General features: G+C 34.1%; 2 protein-coding genes across 2 annotated transcripts in view; one reads left to right on the top strand and one right to left on the bottom strand.

Moving 5' to 3' along the window:
• The window catches only part of Ino80 (chromatin-remodeling ATPase INO80), a 176,831-nt gene that overhangs the window by 69,388 nt on the left and 81,566 nt on the right, over positions 1 to 25,877 (bottom strand). The gene's annotated exons all lie outside the window — the stretch shown is intronic.
• Positions 751 to 3,636, top strand: LOC149417149 (uncharacterized). Its single transcript, XM_089639915.1, has 2 exons — positions 751 to 991; positions 2,862 to 3,636. Exons 1-2 carry the CDS (start codon positions 817 to 819, stop codon positions 3,539 to 3,541), a joined length of 855 nt encoding a protein of 284 aa, XP_089496041.1. The 5' UTR covers positions 751 to 816; the 3' UTR covers positions 3,542 to 3,636.

The following is a 25,877-nucleotide window of genomic DNA, read 5'->3' as shown; positions in this document are numbered from 1 at the left end:
TAATAAAATAAAACATGCATTTTGGCGATGTTTTTTGGCACGAATTAACACAGGCGGCACACTTATGCCATCTGCCGAAGGACTTAGATCGTATGGGTTAGTATCTGCCCAAATTTCGAGGCGAACGGAATTATCTCTGGCTGAACGACACTTCGCTCGGTGAAAAATATCCTCGTCGAAAAACAAAATACCGTAAGGTTCTCGATAACTAGAGTCTCAACTGGATTTTAAATATTGCACGCTTTCGAACTACAAAATCGACGCACAGTGGTCAAATTTTAAGAAACCGTAAATTATTTTTAAATCATTAGATAATTTCCATATAAATTTAATTTAAACAACAACTTATTTGAATGATGCAAGGAGTGTGAGTCAAGACCGAGTTTTTTGGCGGTCCATCCTCTCTGCCTACCCCTGCGGGGAAACGGCGTGATGGTTAGTTGGTAAGTTAGCTTATTTAGCGTTAGGCCTGGTTCCCACTATGCCGGACCGGCAGATCTGCCAGGCCGGTAAAACTGCCGGAAGGGCTAGTGGCTGTACAATTTATATGTAGCTGTTCACATTATCCCGGGTCCGGCATTTTTGCCGAGCCCGGCATTTTTACCGAGCGTTTTGTCACTGCGAAAGTGCCGGTAGAACCACCGGACCGGAGTAATGTGAACGAGTTTGTGCCGGTATCCGGCTGTCCCCGCTCGCCCCGCCCGCGCTCTGGGCTCCCCTCGCATCATATGCTCGCATTTTTTGAAGAAAGTAGACGTGTTCGCCCTGCTCGTGCTCCCTTTGTTGTGCTATTTTTGTCCAAAGTAGACGAGTATCATGGAAATTCAAACCGAAACTTTAATTACGCTTGTCCAAGAGAGACCTGTTCTGTGGGATAAGACCGAAGACGTCTATAAAGACAAAAACTTAAAGTTAGCAGCATGGCGTGAAGTATGTTTAATACTGAAACCAGACTTCGATGAACTGGAAGAAAAAGAAAGAAAACAATACGGTGAGTTTTTTAATGCTTTATTGATAAAATGTTGTATTCACAAATATTATTTTATAGCTGCTGCCTACCACTGAACGGAACCAATATCCGAAACAAAATAATCAGTAAATGCTGTCCGTATAGCGTTTTTTTTTTTTTTTTTTTTTTTTTTTTTATTGTTTTTATTTTAGTAATTTGTACATTTAAGTTTACAAATGACTAATTAATTATTACATACAAATATACTATGTTTTTTTTTCTTGCTTGATGTGGCTCCTACACAACATCTTGAACTTTTCAATTGGGGCAGACTTAAGGTTTTCCGGCAGCGCGTTATAGTATTTCATCCCTTTATATAATATACTATTCTGGGTATTCGCTTTGTCCTTCTTTGGTAGTCTAATTTGATTGTACGTCCTAGTTTTATGTTTGTGTATGTCCTTGTTGTATACAATTTTATTCGAAAAATATTTGGGTAGCAGGTTGTTTACAATTTTGTGTAAAAATATCATCGTGTTCAAGGTCAACATCTGTTTCACCGTTAGCCAATTTAGTTCGTTTAACATTTTATTTACTTTTGAATACCTATTTCGTCTGAGTATTATTCTCATTGCCCTATTTTGGAGAATTTGAAATTTATTTTGCTCTCGGTCGTTACACAGGAAAAGGATAGTTGAGCAGTAATTAAAATGTGGAGCAATAATGGAGTTATAAATGGTGATTGCAGTTTTTTCGGACAGTTTTTGGCGAATTCTTCCCAAAAAAGATATTTTTTTACCAATTTTCTTTTGGGTATATTCCGCATGTTTGTTAAAGTTCAGTTTGGAATCTATTATAACTCCCAAGTATTTTATATTGGTAACATTTTCAATAATTTCACCATCAATTTTGATTTTGCTTTCACTGGATGTCTTCTTATAACCAATTACCATACATTTTGTTTTTTTTGTATTTAATTTAAGCTTATTTATTTAAGGCCACCTCGACTCGACCCATTTCGATTCACAGGTGTCGTTTCTTGTTCTTGTCTATGTTCTATATTTTGGTAATTTTCAAAATTTATACCGTCTTTTTCTCTAACAAAATTATGTAAGACTGTACAAGCTTTAATTACTTGAATTGCTGTGTCTACGTTCAGATCTATAGCTCGATGGAGTATTCGCCACTTATTTGCCAGAATACCAAAAGCGCACTCAACATACCTTCTTGCTCGACTTAATCTATAGTTAAAAATCTTTTTATCAGTATTCAAATGTATACCTCCATACGGACGTAGGAGATTAGGTGTTAAAGCAAAGCCTTCATCGCCAACTAGTATAAACGGTAATTTCTCGTGCAAGTTTTCATGAAGCGGTCTAGGCTTTGGTACATTTAAAGTACCATCATTGATCTTTTGCCAAAATGTACAATCCTTTAATATAGTAGAATCGCATTCCTTGCCATATGAGCCCACACTAATAAAAATAAATCGGTACTCTGAATCAACAACTGCCATTAATACAAAAGAATAATATTCCTTGTAATTAAAGAACATAGAACCACTCTTGGCTGGTTTCAAAATTCTAATATGTTTGCCATCTACTGCTCCAACACAGTGAGGAAAGTTGGCTTTTCTTTCGAATCCTGAAGCGATGTCCTCCCATTCTCTCTCAGTATCAGGCAGCTTAAGGAAATCTGTCTTAAGATTTTCCCAAATGACGTGGCTCATTTCTTTTATTATTTTACTTATTGTCGAAACGCCTACTCTGTATGAGTAATGTATTTCTTTGAATGAACATCCTGAAGCTAAATATCTGAAAAAAAAAAACTTTTGTTACTACATTATTACTTTATACGTTACCAATAAACAAATTCTATTCTATTCTATTATGATATTTTTTAATGATTTCAGGAAAACTGGTTTCAACAAAATGGAACAATATACGTGATTCGTGGCTTAAGACAGTAAAGAAACAAAAAGATGAGTCTAAATCTGGATCTTCGGCCAAACAGACACGAAATTATTTATATCACGAGCAATTAATGTTTTTAAAAAAAGTCTCCGAACCTCGACCACCTCATGAGTCAGTTTCAAAAAAAGCAAGAACCGAGACTGAAGTAAGCATGGAATCAGAGTTTCGTTCACCTTTAATTAAAAATAAAAGAAAAATTGATAATAAAGAGGTAAATGACAAGATGTTAAAGTTTTTGGACTCCAGAATAAAGCCAGAAAAGGAAAACCATCATCTGTCTTTTTTCAAAGGCATTATACCAATCTTGAACACTTTAAATATCGAAGAGACTTTAGAATTTCAAGCTAGCGTCCTGACAATGTTGCAAAAAATTAAAAGTAGGAATTGGCGTGATTCTAATCAGATGACCGGACAATACTACACAAGCGTCAATCAACATGCAACACCTACGCAATATCAACACCACTCTGGATACTCTACGTATCAACAGGCAACAACACCTATACCATCAACTTCACCTTCGTCCTCCAATCCGTTTCCAGCTTCGCCAACAGCATCTAGTAATCATTCCAGAAATTCCCAAGACTCCCAAGAATACTTAGATTTTGAAGGGTTTTAAGTTTGAAGAATTTTTATAAAGCTTTGAGTTTGAGTACAAATAAATACTTAAATAAGTTATTTGCATTTTTAATTATCATAATTATTATCAAATACACTTACACACACATATTATATATATTCACACTCATCAAACAAACACATAGCAAACATTCATTCAGAACTAGTGCATAAAATTATCTTACCTTAGACATATGGCTAATCTTTGTTCTGGGCAAATACATTCTCTGAAACTTGTATCTCGTAATCCTATTGAAAGTCGTCCCAGTAAATTGTCAAAAGTGGTTGCTGTCATTCGAAAACAATTGAAGAACTTTGATTCGTCACTTCTAAGTTCACATATTAATGTTTCAAATGTTCCAAGTGAAAATCTTTCCCGTAAAATAGGATGCACCCAATGTTTTCTTTTATTTTGCCTTCTATTAAGATACCACCACAACACAACAATTTCGTCGTCCATTGTGCGCACAGGTCCAAATTCAACTGAGGTGAGTACTTGACTGTCCGATATTCTTGTCGGCTCCGGTGTAATGTGAACACTCTTGTCCGGTGTCCGGTTTCCGGCAGATCTGCCGGTCCGGCATAGTGGGAACCGGGCCTTACTGTTCGAACTACCACATTCAGTAAATAATAATAATAATTTGAATAGCACCTTTTTAATTACCTCAAGGGCGCTGTACAATTTATTACGATTTCTTGTGCTCTATCTAATTTTATGTACTAAAATGTAATGTTTTTACAATCTAAGTTATATGAAATTATTTGAAATTAATTTTATCAAATATCTATAGATATCGGTAGACATTGAAGTATTATAAATTAGATATACATCATTAATAACGCATTACATATTCTGTAAAATGAGCTAAAAAAATGTAATTAATTGTGTTATAAATTTTTGCCCTTTCGACTGCTAAAAAAATGTATGTTGGTTGGTTGGAACTGCCTCGAACACTAGGAGCACGGTGCGTGTATAGGGCTAAAATTCACATTCATGCATCATCTCATACATCACATTCGTAAGAGTGTTCGGAAGCTTTGAACTATCTAGCAATGTTACTTGTAAATATGTGTTAATCTAATTATACTCATTGGGGAGATACTTTTGCAGAAGTAATAAAGGACGTTGCTGCTGAAGAGCGTGACGCAGGAAGGCGTTTGGATCGAACGGATTTTTTAATATTTTGTTTAGATGTAGAATTTAGTCCTATTAAATCAAGAATTTTATTTTTCTTAATCTACTATAAGAATGTACCACCTGTGCCTAAAAATATTACCTATGTACTAAAAAATTTGCTTCACAACATTGCAAGGCTATCAGTTTCCTTTAAATTTGTATCGTTCCAATGATCGATGTCATTGCAGACTATTTATAATGCACAGCTGCTATGTAGGCATGCTGAGTCTGTTTTACAGGTATTTTAATGTGGCCTGTTCTAAGGAGCTAGCAGCATTGATCCCCTGTGCCCAGAAACTCGGACGCGAGCGGAATACTCGTTCACAGTTGATCTTGGTTTATAAGAACGGGTAGTTTCTTCAACCCGTTTTTGTGTAAGTCGGCTCGTATGTGGAACGACCTAAAGAAAACTGTTATACCTACATAGTCAAAGTCCTTCAAATTTCCGGACTTCTTCAAAACCAGCATTAAGAGGAAGCTACAAGCCAAAAATGTGTATATTCTTGGTATACCTTATATCGTAGGTAATAGGCATTAAAATCGCTTGACAAACAGAGTCTAGAAACGTTCGATTTCAAGCAAAAAACTGGTTTTTACCTATTTTGTAAATACTCTTATAAGAATACAAAATAGTTAATAAAGTGAAACTGTCACAGATATACTACTGTATTTTTTAATGTTGTTTCCTTTATGCGTTCATACATTTCTATTGGAAAAATATATTTTTTAGAAGTTTGCATTTATATTTTTTATTGAGTAATTTATTTTTTATTTGTATTCTACTCAAGCGAAGCGATAGGAAAACCTTTAATTTATCTAAAGTATATTTTTTGGTATTCATAATGTACACCAATTCGTTATAAAGATTAATCAAAATAGTGATTTGGCATTAAGCTTCGCCTTAATATATCATGAGCCGATTCGTTGTGTACATTACACACAGATCGGCTCGTAACGGACAGACGGAAAGCGGACCGATGCCGCAGAAATACAGAGGCGGGAAGCGTGTGTGAATTCTGAGCTTTACTGTTTGTCAGCTAACCTCAAAATTGAGGGTGTAAAAAACTAATTACTTTAGGAAATACACTTTTGTCACAATTTAATATCGCCTTTCAATGGTTGAACCCAAAATTGGGGGAGTCACAGAATCCCTGTCTCTGGCAAGTGTGGTTTGCCTATGGCATACATAAAAAAGACGGACAAAATTCAGTTCAATTTGTCTCCCAGGAAGATATTATACAGTAATGTATAAACCGCGCTACGCATCCCTGCGACTGGGTAAGGCAACTCACAAGTATTCAATAAACTCCACTGGAAACGTTGATATCATAAACGAATACTTGGAACGAAATTGAATTCCCTACCGAAATGATAATATTACCAAATAGAAACGGAGCTATGTTTATAATAAGCAATAAATATGCAAAAGCTCGATTCAGTTTGGGTCACGCAATGCCGTAAGATACAATTTTATTCGACAGGACCAAAAATTGTTAAGAACTTTTATTGAAAATGGGTAAAACGCGAAAATCATGTCTAAAGCAAAAAAAAGTGTTATATCTGTGTTATTTTTGTCAGTTTTAAAACATTAATAATGTCATATTGTGAATAATATACTTTCATCTCATCGGAAAAAGCAAGGTTATTCTTTTTTTGTGTTGTTTGTTTTTGGGGTGTTATGCCGTGTTGCGCTAGCTCCTTCTTTAGCCGACGTTTCGGACAGCGTTGCAGTGTCCATCATCAGGGCAGATCCGGTAGATCCGAAGATGTAACACCCCAAAAACAAACAACAAAAATGCTTTTGGCCGTGAAAATCTAAAAACTTACCCGAGGTTATTCTTACTTACTATTTTTTTATTGACCTTTACAGCGTGAATTTAATAAAACTTTATGAAAGTGATGTTGTTTAAACCTTCAGTTTGTAAAATATTTTTACCTACAAGTCCCAAAGTCAGGGTGAAATTTCATGGAATTTCAGAAACCTCCCGAATTATCTAAGTATTCTACGTTTTCCTTATTTTTAAGTTATCGTAAAAAGAAATGCCATTTTAGAAAGTAGATAAAATTACATTTGAAATGTTATTATTTAAAATAGACATTGTATTTCTAAAAAATAAAATTTTGATATCAAAACGTAACGTAAAATTTTAACGTTTATGATATTAGATTAGAGGTTCATAATTTTAAAAGAATTCTATATATAGAAAACACGTTGCTTTTGTGTACGGAATTAATAAGAAAACTATCACTTCACTTTTTATGCCATTTACACAATAAAAAAAAAAATTTAACTTTCAACCGTCAACGAAACAAACCCAACAGTTTGTAATCGGGCACATGGACAATTTTTTATTATTAAAGGTAAAGTTATAAATTAAAGTAAACTTATATTTACAAGCGTTATTTTTTATGCAATGCACAATGGATAAGCTAGCTATTTCGCAGACAGGAAGCAGTTTGTTTCACGGACTATCCCAATCTGTACATTTTTGTACGATCGGGGATACCCCAATGCAGTAATTTAGGCCCACTCCTCTTTTCCATATTTACTAACGACATTTCAGAAGTAATTCTGCACTCTAGGTTTCTTCTCTTTGCTGATGACCAAAAACTTTTCTTATAAATACTAACTTTAGAAGACTGCAATCAACTCCAGTCAGACATTGTTAGAATTTTTGACTGGAGTAAAATAAATCGCATTGAGTTTAATGTTTTAAATATTTAATTTTGTCATTCACTAGGGCGAGTCATACCTGGTATTACCGGTATGCAATGGACGTCCAAAGTTTAAAACGTGTCTTGACCATGAAGGATCTTGGAATCATGTTTGATAATAGTCTGACATTTCATGCTCATATTGAGATAGCATGTAGTACTGCACTGAGAATTCTGGGCTTTGTTCTACGCACTGCAAGGAATTTTAGAGTTACCTGGGTGCTTATAGTTTTATTTGGTAAGCAGTAGACTTGAAAGTGGGTCGGTAATTTGGAGTCCACACCAGGTAAAGTATTCTCTCATGTTGGCAAGAGTTCAGAAGAAATTCTTGAGATTTCTCTACATGAGGGAGTATGGCTATTACCCGTAGCTCTATCCTACTGATTTTCTTTTGGTATGCTCGGAATGAACTATCTACTGGTCAGGAGGGATGTGCGCATTGCTACACATTTCTTCAGACTGATTCGTGTACGGTTTGAAAATTCTGTCATCATAGATACCATTATTTCTAGGTTCCCGATGGCTCTCCTGTTCTCCGTCGCCTATTACATAGACTTGTATCTCCCGGCCTGCGGGACTAACTTGCCAATGGTCTTGCCTTTGGGGAGAGTAATCTTGCTGTTGCACAGAATCAATTCGGATATTTTTAGCATCAATGAAGCTGCCTTTAAAAGGCAAGCTCTATTATTACTAGAATAGTTGATATGTTCACTGTTTACATTAATGTAATAATTTTTATTGCCAAATGTATTTTGAAAACGCATTAAAATGAATAAACTGTATTGAATTGAATAAAAATATATTATAAGAAATATAAATAAAAAATGCCGCCGACGGGAATTGAACCCGCAAATTCTGATTGCCGGTAAGGTGCACGGAACTACTGTGCTACGTCGGGTTATTTTTAGCCAAGCCAAGTTTTTTTTCCAACTTTTTTCGTGTTTGACAAGAATTTTTTGCAATTTTTAAACATTAAATTATATTTGAACTACAATTATTGAAAGGGTAAATCTAGTTTCTAAAATAGTATTTTTTTACGATACCTTTAAAATAAAGAAATATATAGAACGTTTTTACCTTGGAAAAATTCTATGAGAAATTATTATTATTTTAAGTTAACAAATAAACAACCCCCTTTGGCTGGATAAGCAACTTTTATATCTTATGTATCTTTCCATTAACTATTTTATGTCAGTTTCTATTTTAAGATTAAATTAGTAAGGTTTAACAGACACGGTCGTTTATAAATTGAATAGAATTTTCACCACGTTTTTTAGTAAGACCAAATATATGAAATAATATAGAAAACACACTTCTTTAAAATGATGAAGTCAATATTTTACTTACTATTGTGACAGAATTTTCAACATTATGATTTCTAAATAAATAGAAAAGTGTTTATTTTGTTTTGATTCGAATAAGTACATTGATAAGTGATATACGATATGATCTCATATTGAATTAAAATCCGGTATGGTAACCACACACGTACCATAAGATTTTTCAGTAGAAACAAATATATAAAATATACATCATACATTTGTCATTAAAATGTACAGTTTTTCGTAAATTAGTAGAGCCTTAAAGAAAGAATACAAACCTTGAATTAATTAAAATGGACACGAAATGGATGTAATTTGATTAAAGTCGGGAGTCTTCCAGCATGCGCAAGGTGTTCGAAGGAATTCAATGCAAGGTTCGATAGAATAATTATTCAAAGCTAGAGTATAAAAATATAAAAAGGGTTACGAATGTACTACCTACAAAATAAAGGGATGTTTGACCGTTGGGGTAAGGGTACAGATGGCCGTTTCAATTTGTTGTTTTTATATAACATTACATGAACATTATTCCTGTGCTTTCAAGCTCTAAATGAATAGAAAATGGGTAGTAAAAAGTCGCGGTTACCTTTGCAAAGGTTTACACAATCAGTGAATGTATTTTTCAAATCAATTACTAGTATGTTATTAGTATGCAAATAATTATTTGCAGAGTTTCGAAGCTTTTGTACAGTTCTCAGGGGCAAATAAATATGATTGTTATGAAACACCAAGTCCCCACAGAAAACCCACATTACCCCATTATTCAATTCGAAACCAGTTAGTCAACAACAACCCACGCATTCAATCGTTTCGATATAGGCAACTTTATAATATGAGGCCTAACTACTTACTCACAAGTAAGTGTCCCTAGAGGCCCTATATCAAACCCTGACCAAGACCATCCACAAACATTTGTCTATGGTCGATCGAGTTAATAGCATTTAAATAAGGGACAAGGCTCCCGAATAATTAGGGTCTGCCAGGGGCGCAAGAGCCGTAAAAGGGAAAAGGGTTGAACATATTATAAGGGTGCCATTTGGCAAGCGGCGACCAATTAGAACTTTAGGACAGCCAAAGGGTTAATTCTAGGATAAGACTTTGGACAAGAGGACAATGGGAACGACCTAAGGAAGTATGCCAAAAAGAAATAAAAAACTAACAACCAAGTGGGAGAGGACAGTTGTTGGTAACGGTTTATTCCTTTCCTGCATAGACCAAGTGTGTATTTCTATTTTCTTATGAGAAAAACGACCATGATTAAATTTACATTGATATTATTGTTTATGCATGGGAACGCATACCTATAATACCAGCGATTTTTTTTTTTCTTCAGATGACATTGTTAAATCTATGAAAGCCTTGGTTATAAGCAGTGACGGTATAAGCACAATTTATTGTGTTATTTTATTTCGAGGATGCGATTATCCGATTCCTGCAAATTAATATAAATCTGTAATGTAAAACGAGCACGAACAATCTACAAATGTAGGACCGATCGAGTGAAATTCTGGTGTATTTTCTCGTGGGCCACTGAAAATACATACGTTTATAATATTAGGTGGCTAAAGTTTATATTTTAGAAGAAATGATATCAAAATATATTATGAAATATACCTCTTCCTAAATTATTTAAGTCTGGTTGTCAGGGCGTGGGATTTATGCAATGAATTGAAAACCCCTTTACAAGCATTCTAGTCGCACCAAACCACAATTGTAAATAATCTGAAACTACGGGAGCACATTTCCACGCAGAAATAGTATTACTATTTATACGGGAAAATAAGGTAGGTTAAAATTTTTACCCCAAATACAAATTTAATCAGAAATCAAATACGAAATATAGAAAGGGTTTCCGTTATTTGAGCCACGACACGCTATTCACAAGCTTGGAGCAAAGGCTCAATCTCCTCCTGATTCTACATTTCGAAATCAACATGATGTGAAATCGTAAGAAATATTCCAGTATGAAAGATGGGAGGGGCTTTTGGACATTGTTACTAAACTGATCCCGTCTAAAGATAGCCAGGCGAAATAGATGTTAAGTATAAATATAATCAATTTTTGTACGAAAATTTTAACATGATTTTCTACTATCTCTTGTCTTCTTCAATGTTCACCTTCCGAGATAGTAACCTACATATACATCGCAGTGTGAATAATAATAACCAGTTAAATGTTCTATCCAGAAGAACATTATTTATTGCTACCTATCTATCCTATATAAATGTACTCAGTGATTGAGCTCAGTATCTCAAAAGAGCGATCACCGTAGTGGTATGGTAGTCGAATTGCCTCCGCATTAATTACAAAAATCGAGAGATAGATTCAAAAATATGTACAAACGATAAAATTACCAAAACAAATTAGACATGCTAAAAAACCTATGGCCTATTATATATTAAACTTCCTTAAAATTCCAAATATAAAAAAGGTATAAAATATACAAACTTTTCGAATGCAATTATTATTCATCTGTCCTCATGATGGACACAGCAAGGCTGACTGAAACCTTGACTAAAGGAGGAGAAAGCGCTAACGGCTTATTAACCCAAAAAATCAATCATCACCTTTTTCTAAAAATGTACATTCTTATCAATTCGTGCACACTTGAGGATTGTACAAACAATTTCGCATAATAATCCCATTTTCTCCTTTAAATATTTTATAATCCTCCGTAATATTAAGTGTCGACTACCCGAACAGCGTATTTATAAAGCTTAATATGCCATTAGGGTATCTTTTTACGTTAGGGGGAGACATATTACTCAACGAAGATAGGCGACAATGATGCAAAAAGACGAACAGAGGTATAGAAATAAAGACCAGATAATGGCTTCCGCGCGAAAGACGAACAACGGAAGGAGTCGGGAAAAGTGCGTGTTCAAAATGCGCTTTGCGGGTATAATAGTGATAGTTGCAGAGTGTCCACGATATGGAAAGATTGGTAAAAAATGTGATAATGGGGGAATGGCTTAAGACAACGAGAAGAAGTTCTTAGATCAATATAATCAAAATCATCTCTACTAAAATCATATTCATAAATAGACCAATTGCAACCAAAATATTGTGTTTGAAAAAAAAATATAATAATACAATGAAATTGTATCCTACAACGAAATTTCATACTAACATTAAATAATATTACAAATGTTTCACATTAATTAAAGTATGTTGAAAGTTTAAAATATTGAAAGTTCATAACTGTTAGAAAACAATATCATAATTAGGATTACTGTGTTTCGAATTTATTTAAATTTTGACAGCTTATCCCACAAGTACAAACCATTTCCGTCAGTATTATAATTATTGATTCACAGCGTCTGCCAATGGGATGATTTTTCACAAAAAAAGTCGGTATACCAATTATTCAATTATTATGTTTGTGAAGTAAATAAATTAATGATAATTAAAAAGAAGTGGCGAATACTATTATATGACTTATATTCGAAACAAAACCAAGATTGGATTTAAAAATTCCTAGAGATTGCGTTCAATTCATGTAATGGAGTAAAATATTCAGAGAATGCCGATTGGAATTTGCTCAATTAAACCTCAAGGATCTAGCATTACCCGAGCATCTTGCGTATTCGAGGTACCATAATCCATTCCTCATTAGAACCGTCGTAACGTTTGCAAGCACACTGGCCTAATCACCATCCCAGGGAAGAAATGCGAAATTAATTAAAAACAATTGAAAGGAATAACCTGTGCGGACGGTAAGTGAAAACAATGTAATTCCGTTCAATCATTTGAGTTTGATTGCTTCCCTAACGACGCAATCATTCGAACGATTTTAACGAACCCCGCGGCGATATAAACAGAAACCCATAATTGAAAGTGCGAAGACTTCTTCCTTTTGCTACTTTAAAGATAATGATTATTATTATTATTATAGCTAGCATTGTCAGTTTTTTTACACAGCTCAAACGACAGACAGCATGGAAGACGGGAAACGATGGAGATGGGAAAATAAAAGAGAAGACAGAGTAATAGCGAAGAAGATAAAAATGCGCAGACGATAGAGGGTGAGAAGTGTTGTGGTAACCGATAAGTGTCGTCTGATGAGAGGTGGCAAACCTGAGGATTTATTACCCTTTTCAGAATTAACCACAAAAATATAACATACAAACTAGCAATAACAATTAATAAAAATTTCCCCATAGGCGGAAGATAAAGCGAATGGGATTAATTTATTTATACTGAGTTTTTATAGATGGTCTCATTTACGCGAGAAAAATGCAGTTATAAACACTCAGTTAATAAACAAATAGGGACATACAATTACAATTAATGAAAAATACTACAAAGAGAGGCAAATAGATACAAGAGACACAAATAGAGACAAAAGTAATACAAAATATAATTAGCGCAACATATTTTTTAGCAACAGCAGAACATTTTTTCTGAATCCGTATAAATAATCGACAAAAATGTCTACTTTAGTACATTATATCTTATTAAGGATGGTGATGCCACACCATCCTTAGCTCATCCACATTCATACATATTCTTCAGAAATTCCGGCACCAAGGAATCTGAATCGCTACACTGTGAACGTTTACCGTACACATATAGGTAATCAACGTTTGGAAGTTCGGTCAAATATTACATCCAGGGATCGTATTCAGCTTACACACGTCGGTTGATATCAGAGCTTTGTTCGTTGTTCGCAGTTAGTCTATCTTCCTTCGAGAACTTTACTTCTTACTTAGAATTGATTTATTTAATTCTCCGTGTCCCTATTTACCTTCCTTCATCTCCTAAGCTATAACAAAACTAATACCCATAATGCACCTACCGATTGTTGACTACCACCGTTGCTAGGGCGCGTAACGTAGCGTCGAAAATAAAACAAAACGATTATGAAAGATCGCTCCCGCTCACCGTAGGGGTCGTAATAGCTGTAAAAGACGTTTAGAGAATTCTTTCATACTGAGATACACACTACAGAAGACATCAGCCAAGTCGTGAACTTAGGTGTTGTAATTGAATTGGCAGTCAGCGCAAGTCAATAGCGGTAAGAAACAATAAAATGGATTCATAAGGATAAAAATGGATTCTAAATACAAAAAAAATTTACTAACGTAAGGGAACACATTTCAAAAATAATATATGCAGTGAATGAGTTTTTCATAATGTTCATAACACGAATCATACCGTTCTAAATTTTTAATCTTTCAATAAAACTACTGACTAAAATAAACGCAATAGTTTGGGAGGAAAATTAATCATTGGTTAATTTATTTTATCTATACACACGGGACAAACCTTTAAATTAAAAATAATGCACGGTCTAAAATAAGATTACCAGAGAAAAAAAATCACAATCCAAAGACGCGGTTGCATATTGTAATATTCGTACCACGAATTGGTTTTTGCGACTAAACCGCGTGTCTCGTATTAAGGCGATGCCATACGTAGTAATGCAAAATCATGTGTTTTTGGTTTGAAAATTTGGTCACCTATAAATGTTTCAGATGCTTTAATTAAATACTGCGAGTAGAATACATCTGGGCCTTTGAAATAATCGAGTATTTTTTAGATAAGTCTTTTTTTTTATAAGCCCAGAAAAAAATAATGCAAAGGCCTATGAAAACTGCTTTAAAGTTCAAAATCTCCTACTTACGAACCCATTTTCGGTTATGATTTTATTGTATAATGTGGCAAATGAAGTTATTTATAAAATGATCGAAAAAAAATTAAATATTTATGCCTGAAAATCCACAAAATAAAATAAAAAGCACTTTTTGGACATGTTTTTTTCTTGCATAAATCAAAACAGGCGGATGGTGTTAAGCGGGAATTTAAACCTTATCGCCATCTACGTAAGGGTTGTTATTGATAGCGGCTCAATTTAAAATATTACATGACGTAGTGCATCGCCTTAATTAGCGTGTATTGCGCGTTACACGTACGCTTCTGAACGAAGGTACCAACAATAAAATCAGGATATTTAATTATTTTTAGGTAAACAAATAAAACTGAAGAACCTTCTTAAGGTTCTAAACTGAGTAATAAATGATAATATCTACCGTAAAAAAGTCAAAGCAAAGCTCAACGAAATAGAAAAACGAAAGTCTAGTTCTTTTTTTAATTAAATTTATTTATTCGAGCTCGTTTTTGCGTAAAACAAATCTTAATTATATTAGCGTGTTAAAATTTACAAAATAATAATAAAAAATAGTTTTTTGTTATTGGTGCCCTTTTTTACTCATTTAAAGTACGCTCTAGCGTGTTTAAATCGCACTTTATGGAACGCGCGTTTTTTAAAGTTACCATGGCAACATCAACAAATCAACAAAATGTGAAGTCTAAGGACGGGTTGTTTCGGAGAATTTGAACAATTCATCAAATTTCAACGTTCATTTTCGGGTTCTGTGAAAGATTTATTCAAGTTCTGTTTTTATATCATTGTAGGCTAGTTGCTTGACCAAACTGAAATAAAAACAAAACTTGAAAAAATCTTTCACAGAACTTGAAAATGAACGTTGAAATTTGATGAATTGTTCAGATTCTCCGAAACAACCCGTCCTTAATGTCAATTGTGTTTTTCATTTCAAGGACAACAAGATATTGTGATGTCACATCACGAATTCATTAATAGTTCTTATTTCCAAATTTTTAATAATAATATCAATATTTATGTTTTCAAAGTGTACCAATAAAAAAAATAGCGTAAAGTATTCGTGGATAACTGGTCTTTAAAACACTTGCTTTATTTCGAGCACTCGGCTACGCCGTCGTGCTCGAAAAAATGGCACGTGTTTTAAAGACCTGTTTATCCACTTATACTTTAATATACTATTAATCCCAGTTATGTGCATGAATGGCATATGCAATTCAATTTATGCATAATATTTATTTATTTATTCCACGCCCTAGTGGGCTTTTCTTTAAGTTTTTTTAAAACAAGCTATTTGTATCAAAGTAAACACTTAAAAATTAATACAATAAAAAATGTTGAAATAATGACAAAAAAAGATCACGTCTCTCGCCCCTTGAGGAGACTTGAACCATTTGATGCATACCTATATTTATTTATTTTTTAATTTGCATGTTTATTTTATCAAATTTGAACATTATTTTGCGTGTCTGAATAACCGATGAACGACTTGGTAACAAAAAATTGCAAATAATGCTTTCATCCCGTCAGAAAATATTTATTCCTAAAAACTGGTTTAAGTCTCCCGGACTCCCCTTAGATATATTAATATATATGGTGATAATGGTGGTGACTTTTAAGTAGGGAAGAAAAAATAAAGCACATCTTTCTTGGGTTTAAAGTGTAATGATAGTGCTGTCGGGGGATATTAATGAATACACAATTGCAAAAACGCGACCCCAACATTAAGTATTTTCAGAGAGCTTTTTTCATCAAATAAAGCAATATAGAAGCTACAACTCTATAGAAGATATTTTTTTGTTATTTGTTTTTGGGGTGTTATGCCGTGTTGCGCTAACTCGACTAAATGTGAGCTTATTAGCTCACATTTCACCACAACCTCAAATAACACATCTGCCCTGATGATGGACACTGCAATGCTGTCCGAAACGTTGGCTAAATAAGGAGTTAGGCATAACACCCCAAAAACAAATAACAAAAATACTTTTGGCCGTGAAAATCTTAAATCATATTTTACTATAGAAGATTCTTAAAAAACTCCATCAGCACCTAGATGCCCTTTTCGTTTTTAATATTAGTGCGCTCTCTCTAACATTCGGATTTACATAATAAATACCAGAAAGTCTTCTGTTTTACAAATCATAGAAGGTACATAGGGTCCAAACGTTTTCGATAGAAAAAATAAGCTATATAAACAATTTACATTATCTTCGTGTTGCTTTCAATTATCTTCATAATGTATATTGTAGGTTTAAATAATATACGTGATATACGCAATATAAATGTACAATATAATATATATTGTGATATAATATCTACTTTCAATAGTAATTTTATTTATTGTTTAGTTAAAAACGAAGACCCCGCAATGGCGTAAAATAGTAGAGACGTTGGGCCAAAGGAGAAAAGAGTCACAGAAGAACTGAGAAGTTTTCAAGACAGGTGGAAATTTAAATCAAAGCCAATATGGTTGATATGCAATAATTCTGTTTCTGTGTTGAAAGAGTATAACTTTAATGGCATTACGAGGCTAAACATGCAAATAAGTTTGGTAAGTACGAAGGGCAATTTCGACAAGACCAAGTAAATGAATTAAAAAGAAAACTTTCGCGCGACGTCGGATTTTACTAGAGCGGCTCAAGATTCAACATGCTATGTAAAAGCTAGTTATGCAGTAGCCATGATACTAGCGAAAAAATCAAAGCCATATTCAGATGGTGAAATGGTTAAGGAATTTTTTATATTTTTTTTTTGTTTGTTTTTGGGGTGTTATGCCGTGTTGCGCTAACTCCTTCTTTAGCCGACGTTTCGGACAGCGTTGCAGTGTCCATCATCAGGGCAGATCCGCCCTGATGATGGACACTGCAACGCTGTCCGAAACGTCGGCTAAAGAAGGAGTTAGCGCAACACGGCATAACACCCCAAAAACAAACAACAAAAATGCTTTTGGCCGTGAGAATCTAAAAAACTTACCTGGTTAAGGAATGTTTGGAAAGTGTCGTTGAAATTGTGTGTCAAGAAAAGAAAACGGATTTCTTAAAAATAAGCCTGTCTCGTCAAACTATTACTAGGCGTGTCGCCGAAATTGGAAAACATATTGAAGATAATTTGAAAAATCGAGCATCCAAGTTCATATTTTATGCTCTAGCATAGGAAGAAAGCACAGTCCTTACAGATATCGCCCAAGCGGCGATTTTTATCAGGGTTGTTGATGTTCGTTTTAACAAAATAAAAGAATTAGCGGCACTGTATCCATTTAAGGACACTACTTGCTCACGAGATTTGTTAGGAGCTGTTATATCGATATTGAATCGCTTTTCGTTACAACTCAACAACGTATCGGGCTTGACAACAAATGGTTGGGAAACACGAAGGTTTAGTAAAATTGATTGAAAATGGGCAATACTTCGATGCAAAATTTTCAGTGCATTATTCATCAGGAGAATTTATATTCCAAGTCCCTTAAAATGGATCATGTCATGAAGGTGGTCATCAAAACAGTGAACTTTATTAAGTCGAAGGGGTTGAATCACCGTCAGTTCTAAGAGTTTCTAAAGTCTTTGGATTCACAGTATAATGACGTTACATTTTATGCAGAAGTAAGATGGCTGACCTGTGCCAACATGTTGAAAAGAGAGTTTTATTTGAAGCAAGAAATACATCAATGCTTCGCAAGCAAGTCAAAAAGTATCGCAGAATTTGAAGACAGGGACTGGGTTAGCGACTTTCATTTATGGTCGATATAGTTAGCCAACTAAATGTTGTTAATACTCGTCTACAAGTGAAAGATCAACTAATTAATAACATGTATGATCTTATTTCCGCATTCCAAATGAAACTTGGGCTTTGGGAACAACAGTTAAGGACACAAATCTTCACTCACTTTCCTACATTGTTATTGCAGCCAGACGTCACACAAATGGCGGCGGATAAATACGCTTCGTTGATATCCGACTTGAACCTGGAATTTGAAAACCGATTTCAAGATTTTAAAAAGCATCGCGTGCTTTTTGCTGTATTTGCAACGCCATTTTCCGTAGACGTGAATTTATTGCCAGGAATTTTACAAATGGAACATTGTGAAATGTCTTGTGATGCACAGTTAAAGGAGAAATTCAATCAGTTTGGTTTGGTAGAATTTTACAAAACATATTTGGACAAGGAGAAATATCCTGCATTTTACAAACACGCTCTATCGATGATTTCGCTATTTGGAAACACTTACACGCGTGAACAGCATTTTAGTCGAATGAAACATATTAAATCTCAAATGAGAACACGAATCACTTGGAAAGACAAAGCATATTATTATGTTTTGAGTTAGTTTATACAAAATTTGAATATAAAATTAACATTTAATTTTTTTTTTCGATTGACATTTTACTTCTGGACCACTGGATCCGCCTCTGGTTTTAAAGTAGATTTAAGGTAAATAAGGTAAAGTAAAAACAAATATTCTATGGAAATGGAGTATAAAAGTGCGCTTTGTAACCTAAAGTACCATTTTGTAACTGTCGAAACTTTTTATCTGCAATTTTTGCATATAGTTACACAATGGAGTTAATTTTTTTTCTAAATATTATAGTCCATTTCATAATTTTCTCTGATAATATATGTAAAAAAATCTACAACATAAGGTTTGCAATGCATTTTTAATCAAGTGATCACAAAAATGATTATTTAATATTATTATAATTTAATTTATAATTAAATTTTTAAATAATAAACGTAGGAAAATATGTTTTAAGAGTTAAGAAATAAACTTAAATATGTATTTATAAATATATTTATATTTTATTTTTTTCAAGAGAAGCAAACACATTGTGACTTATTTTAAATAAATAAAATGAAAATACTTGGTTTAATCAATAAAGTGAATTAAAACCAAGTATTTTCATTTCATTTATTTAAATATATTTTACTTAATAAACTATAAAATCTTATTGTTTATAAATATCTTATAAAAAATATGAGATACAAAAAAAAAACAATGTCCAAACATATACACGTAATGCTATTACAATACACACTTCATTAAATCATCATACAACCGTGCCTCATAATATTTGCCGTTTTTTTTTCATTACCGCCTTTCTTATGGTATTTTTTTTAAATATTTTGGTTGAAATTTATTAAATAATAAAATGGGGACCTCAGCAAAGTACCCAGTGAGGTCCACATTATCATATGATGTTTGAAAATACATAATAGTATTGTATCAATGCTTTCGACTCAAAGGTCATCCAGCAGTTTAGCCCATCGGTCACGCCCTCATCGCCCCAATATCAGTGAAGCCATAAGACGCCAATGGACAGTGAACAGTATCGGTTGCATTGCAGACTTTGGACAATAGGTGGTTGCCGAGCAAAGTCGGACTGCGCGTAAGTTTTATATTACTGACTAAAGGTCTATTCACATCTACGAAGAGGAGATCTACAACTAAAGGAGAGAATCTGAAGGAAACCTCTGAAAACTTCGAGAATGCTGTTGGGGGTTATTTTTAAGGCAAGGAAAATGAAAGTGCAACAAAAGTAAAAAAATCACAATAACGAGTCGTAAAAAGACCCGATATAATGCGGCGAATGTTCACCATGCACAAACACTTGTGTTGTGTGTCTTTCGTGATCAATTGCGCTATTTCTTCGGAACACATTCCGTCCGTCAAGATAGGGGAATAAAGTTTGCCCCGTGGCTTGGATATTCTGCCGCCACGCCACTGGTTTTAGGCAGCAGTCATCAAGAGGGAGGTTGCAGACGGTATTACACGGTGCATGGATATTGGCTATTGGCTTCGTTCATTGAGTTCGTCAAGAGTGAAGATTCCCTCGAATGAGCCGAGTGGCACTTGAGAATACAACAGATTTCTGGAGATGCGGTTCAACGAATCGTTTAAGTGCGGATTTACAAGTAATATCTCAACAGGGGGCCCCCAAATAAAAGCGGAAATTAAATATTTTATTGTAAAAGTGACTTGAATACAGAATACCGAAGGAAATTTTCTAGAGAGAGAAGCGGAAAAGGAAAACCTAATTTCGATGGCCTCCGTGGTCGAGAGGTTATGATCCTCGACTACGAATCCAGAAGTCGCAGGTTCATAAGACAAAATGTTAAGGTACAACCGGCATACAAACAGCCGTGTTATAGCTTTGCTGGACTACCTCTATTTTTTACATAAAATTATTGAAATTAATTAAATTATTTTTTTTTTTATTATTGAATAAAAAATCCCAGCTTGAGTACAAATAAATTAAATTAAATTTATTTTGTGTTTTTCAGTAACAAACGACTTGGGAAACCAAAACACTGAACCACACATAAACACACGATGACGTATCAACAGGGTCGGCCCTATGCGGGCAAAATTGGAGAACACCTAAAAGTCTGCCTCGAGCCAATGTATTTATTTGTGTTTTACACAATTAATTCACGTGCATTTGCGGCACGTTCCAGTGTGCCCTGGCGAAAGACTTGGAATGGCTTTAGCCGTGTTTGGTGATCAGATCTAAATAGATATCTATTTCCCACCGTATTCTCCCCCCCCCACTACCTTCAGCCTCACAACGTTCCAAATTTCTTACAATTATGCCACAAAATCTGTATTTTGATTGTCAAGCTACTTGAAGGTCCGCCTTACAAAAGACTATTGAAATAAAGGCAATAATAAATAACTCCAAATAAGAATACAATTTGTGAAATCTCTTCTGGACCATCCTTTAATCACGATTAAGTGGAAATAATGTGCATTACAGAGACACTACTCACTTCCGACAAATAACAGGCCAGGCAAAAAAAGAGAAATTCCCAAAATAATTTGCAGTTATAGCGCAAAATTACGTACACTATAATGACTTACAAGCCAATCGCTAATTCACTTCATTCGATGAGAGTTACTCTTACACAGTCAAAAAGCACGTTCATTTATTTGCAACTTTTATATTTTTAAGATTCTGTCCGACTTTTCACGAAAAAGACCGTATCAATCAAACACCAAACGTTTAGGTATTAAACATAAAAAATAATTCGAAATGGAAAAAAAGTAATATTTAATAAATAATATGATATATCAAAGACTGCTTTATGTTTGTGACATGCGAAGCTTTTCAGCATAATAGCAGAACTGACATTATTACATATGGACGTAAAACATTACCTACCTATTTGGAAACAAAGTACATAATACATTATGTTCATTAAAATTTTCGGTGGATTTAAAATTTTAATACAAAAATTATTTTCGAACTGTCTAAATTTGCTGTTTATTAACAATCGCCCTTGAGGTGTTTCAATTACTTAATGGCTCTATATCATCGACCAAGTAGGTAGACATACAGATAATAATTTATTATTAAACGGTATCTTTAAAAAGTAAAAATTTAAAAGTTGATATTTTCAGATAAGAAATAATCCATCGTTTCCAGATATCAAATCGACGTCGATACTAACCATGGAATAAAGAAGAGCACAAGAAGTGCGACGGGGACGTGTTTCATTTGGCCAATACAAAACTGTGTTTCACCCTGATTACCAAATTCAAATAGGATGGAGATCTACGATGTCAGGCGAGCGAAAGTGAGACAGAGAACGTGCTAAAAGGTCTAGAACCAAACATTACTACGTCAATGGCGACGTAGGCACTACTTTACTCTATACTCTACGATGCCACCCGAGTAACTAAACATCACGCCGTTTCTCCGCAGGGGTAGGCAGAACAACGCCATCTTGGCACATACTCCTTGCATAAATCAGATTCATACATACCCTTCTGTTATTCTTTGACTGACCTTGACATCACCCGACTCAAGTATTTGGTTCACGCGGTGCCATGTGTGATCCTCGGGCGTCCCCGACTTCCTCTACCATTCATGTTCTCTCCAAACTCGTGTCTTCATTTATCCGCGCTACGTCGATATCGATATCTATCAATTCGATATGTTGTAATTTACATTCATAACAACATTAGGTCCTATCAAAGAAAACTTTGTTCCATTACCAAAAACTTACACTTACTTCGAGAGCCTTGCCCGCTTAAGGTTGGGAAAGACTACTCATTCCGGGTGCTATATCACATTCCTTCCACTTATAAAACAGATATAACCTAACCTTTCAACTTAAACGTAACCTACCTAAAAAAGGAAAAAAAATAGATTCCCCGATTGATTGCAAGCAGGTCAAAAAAATAATTAGCGAATAATAAGGTGTGACGGTTCGATGGTACATTGGAACATCGCCGCCGCCGCGCCGGTTCGTGAGGTCGCCGCTGACGGGTCGTGCCGGAGGAGGACCGCAACAATGGGGACCAATTAAATTTATGGCCCATTTGTCACAGGATAGACAAAGCGCAGCTAGCGAGCAACGGTCACAGGCCTGTGAATGGGTGCATGCCGAGAAACCAACAGTATTCTGTTGTTATGGTCATATTAGCCATTCCGAAGGCAAAAGTGGACAGTTTTTTATACAACATTCGTGGTGTGGTGCTTGCAAATAAGGAGATTGATGAGAAGTTTCTTAGAGAAAAAGACTAATTGAAAGAGAAGACAAAACACGTATTCATACCTTTAAGACACACCATTAAACAATTACACTAAGTGCCCATTGTAGCAAACTTAAAAATCAAAAAAGAACAAGAGCATAGTGCCCAGGCTGCAAGGTAGCGGTAGCGCTACGAATTGAATATTTTATACCGTGCCATAGCTCAAAACCTTCCAGAATGAGTAACTAATATAACATTTTAAAAACCAACACGGTTTACTACTTTAGGCAGAGAATCCAGAGCTCTTGCTCGAATGGCAGGTGAACGGATCGTGTTCGATTTTCGCAGTGGAGATCAAAACCCATTTTAACGTGAATTATTATTATTAATTAGTGATAAGTCTACATACTATTGATATTTAAAATTACTATAAAAAGTACACTAGCGCAGACCCGTGAACAATTGCAAATTATAATAAAATTGCACATCATAATCATAGGTTTTGTGGGATGTGTGGGATTGCACAAACCTCCCCCCCACATTCTGATTCACGGCCAGAAATACCTTTCGAATGAACATCGCTGGTAAACTTAATTACGACATGTGTCAAAAATTATTAATAATAAAATATTAGTGGTAACTAAACAGCGGATATTATTTATTGTTTGTATGGCAAAAGATCCAAGAATCGTTTGAAACCGTATTATTGTATTAATCAAATACAAAATATAAAAAATACAAAAAATATACTTATATTATACTTTAAACCTACATAATGTACAAATTTTGCTATTGATATTAATAAAAAAAAAATAAAAAATAAAAAAATCTACGAACGATGCTGTGTTTTGACTGTAATAACACTTTACCTAAAACGTGCGAACACAAACGTGCACACAGGTTCTCCTAGTGAGGTGTTCTCAAAACACTACTAAATCATACAGTTACTGACTATTTATAAAAATCTATTCATTTCCAGGACTCCATGGGGTCAAATGTCAGAGAGAGTGAACCGTAGATTATATTCTGCTGGCATAAAAAGAAAGTAAAGAATTCAATTGATTTAACTTCGTAGACGAGAATCGCTCGCTATTAGCGTCAAAAGTAGGCGACTTCGTCTGTGAGCGATTTTATCAAAGGAAATAAATTATTCTGTCTGGTACCACAGTGTCTTAAAGCTTTTTATTAAGAGAACTAGATTTAACATATTATAAATGCCTACAGAATATCAGAAATTCTAAATAATTAAGTCGTTAGTCTTTATCTTCTAATGATTCATTAGTACAAAATAGATTTTAATGTTTAGGCAGAAAAATAAAAATTGCCAAAAAAAACTTATGTGCACATTTCGTAAATAATAAATCGCTGAGCTGACAAGGCAATAATGGAGACAGACATCAAAAAGATTCTGGCATATTTTGTCTACCTAAACGCTGTTGTTGCTACGGCAGTTGTGTTGTGATAGCTTGTTCAATCCCAATGTTAAAAAGATCCAGAAGTGCAGTCGACATTAGAACTCCTTTCTGCATCATTCAAAGTAATTTTCCATAACTTGATTATCAAATGTACCAGTGGGTCATCAACCCATTCACAAGATTCGTTTTTTTATTGAATTCGCTTAAAACACATATCCGCACGGACTGGCAAAAGATGGCACGAAATACAGCAACCGAAGTCATAATAAATGCATTGTTCATTTTATCGTATGAGTTTTTCTTTAAGTTTTTGGCCAACCAAAGCATCGTGAGCGTCATATAAAAGAGTACATTCTTAAAATATATCGAGAGCATGTTAAAAAATTAACAGAAATAAGAAATACCTTCCAACGGAATTCAGAAAAATTAAACTATACACGGTGTTCGGAAACTCGTACACTGTTGGATATATTTTTGTGGTTTGAGGTTTAGTTTTCGAGTAAATTGAGTCCGAAATTGGAATTTATTATTGTTAAATTTGAAAAAAATCGATCGTTGGGGGGTTAATATCAGCTTTCAAATGCTCCAAGGCGTAGATCGATTTTTTTATTTTTTTATTTTTTTTATTGTTTAACTTATAACATTGTTACATTGTACATAAAATTAGATGATCATAGGTAATAGTGAAAAACATAAGTTATTGAATTTCTACTCCAATGAAGAGTGCTAGCTCTTGAGCTTGGCGTAGGAGTTATTTGACAATTATTTCATGTTTTTATTTCTCTATGTGATGTAGATTCAAAAGTTTCCCGCTTGGTGAAGAGGGAAAGACTGAGAATAAATCTAATTTATGCGTTTTTCGGAAAAAAATTAAAAAATTTAAATTTGCAAAAAAGATAAGATTTTTATTTGTGAAAAGATTAAAAAATATCACAACAGAAGAACAAAATATAGAATTTCGATGTTCATAAAAGCCATTTACCTGAAAAGGTTGAATGTAAATAATCACTTTTAGATAATCAAACAAGAGGAACAAGAATCGAACTATGAAAATAGCTGAATTTGAAAAACAATGATCTTAAGCCCCCGCATATCCAATTTCTACCGATTTGTAACAAGTTTCTCGTTATCTTTTTTTTTACGTTTTAAAAATAATATATGTTATTTTTTAAGATAATATCTATACATTTGTTATTTCATTTGGCCGAAACGTTAATTATATGAAAATCCTTCGATAGAAAAAAATCGCAAAGGAAGCTCCGATAATTGTTGTTTAATATGTTATAGGCATGAAAACATTTACAGTGTATCTTTAAATGCTAAAACTAAAAGCATTTGTCGATAGATTTTTACCCTATTTCAAACGAGTCGTGATTTATTAAATATTGTCACCATTTTTGCTTAATTATTATCGTTTTTTATACTAGCGCTCTCCCTGGCATTCGTATTTTCATATCTCCCTTTCAAACCATCTTTGAACGCTTACTATGGGGCCTTAAGTCCCTCTGTGTCAAGGGAATATAGAACAATATCTCGCGTTTCCCCATAGCGCCGATTTGTGTTTGGACAGAAAATGATAAGGAAGACCCAGAATAATAATTAATAAAACAAAGAT

The sequence above is a fragment of the Hesperophylax consimilis genome, chromosome 15 (assembly GCF_061612785.1).
Source record: "Hesperophylax consimilis isolate HC1 chromosome 15, BYU_Hcon_1.0, whole genome shotgun sequence".
Classification (NCBI taxonomy): domain Eukaryota; kingdom Metazoa; phylum Arthropoda; class Insecta; order Trichoptera; family Limnephilidae; genus Hesperophylax; species Hesperophylax consimilis.
The sequence above is the reverse complement of the archived record's forward strand: the minus strand, read 5'-3'. Positions and strand labels throughout refer to the sequence as shown.

Bases quoted from the DNA above. Each gene is read 5' to 3' on its own strand.
- LOC149417149 (XM_089639915.1), top strand. From the start codon at position 817: ATGGAAATTCAAACCGAAACTTTAATTACGCTTGTCCAAGAGAGACCT. The intron at 992-2,861 runs GTGAGTTTTTTA...TAATGATTTCAG, and splicing joins AAAAGAAAGAAAACAATACG to GAAAACTGGTTTCAACAAAA.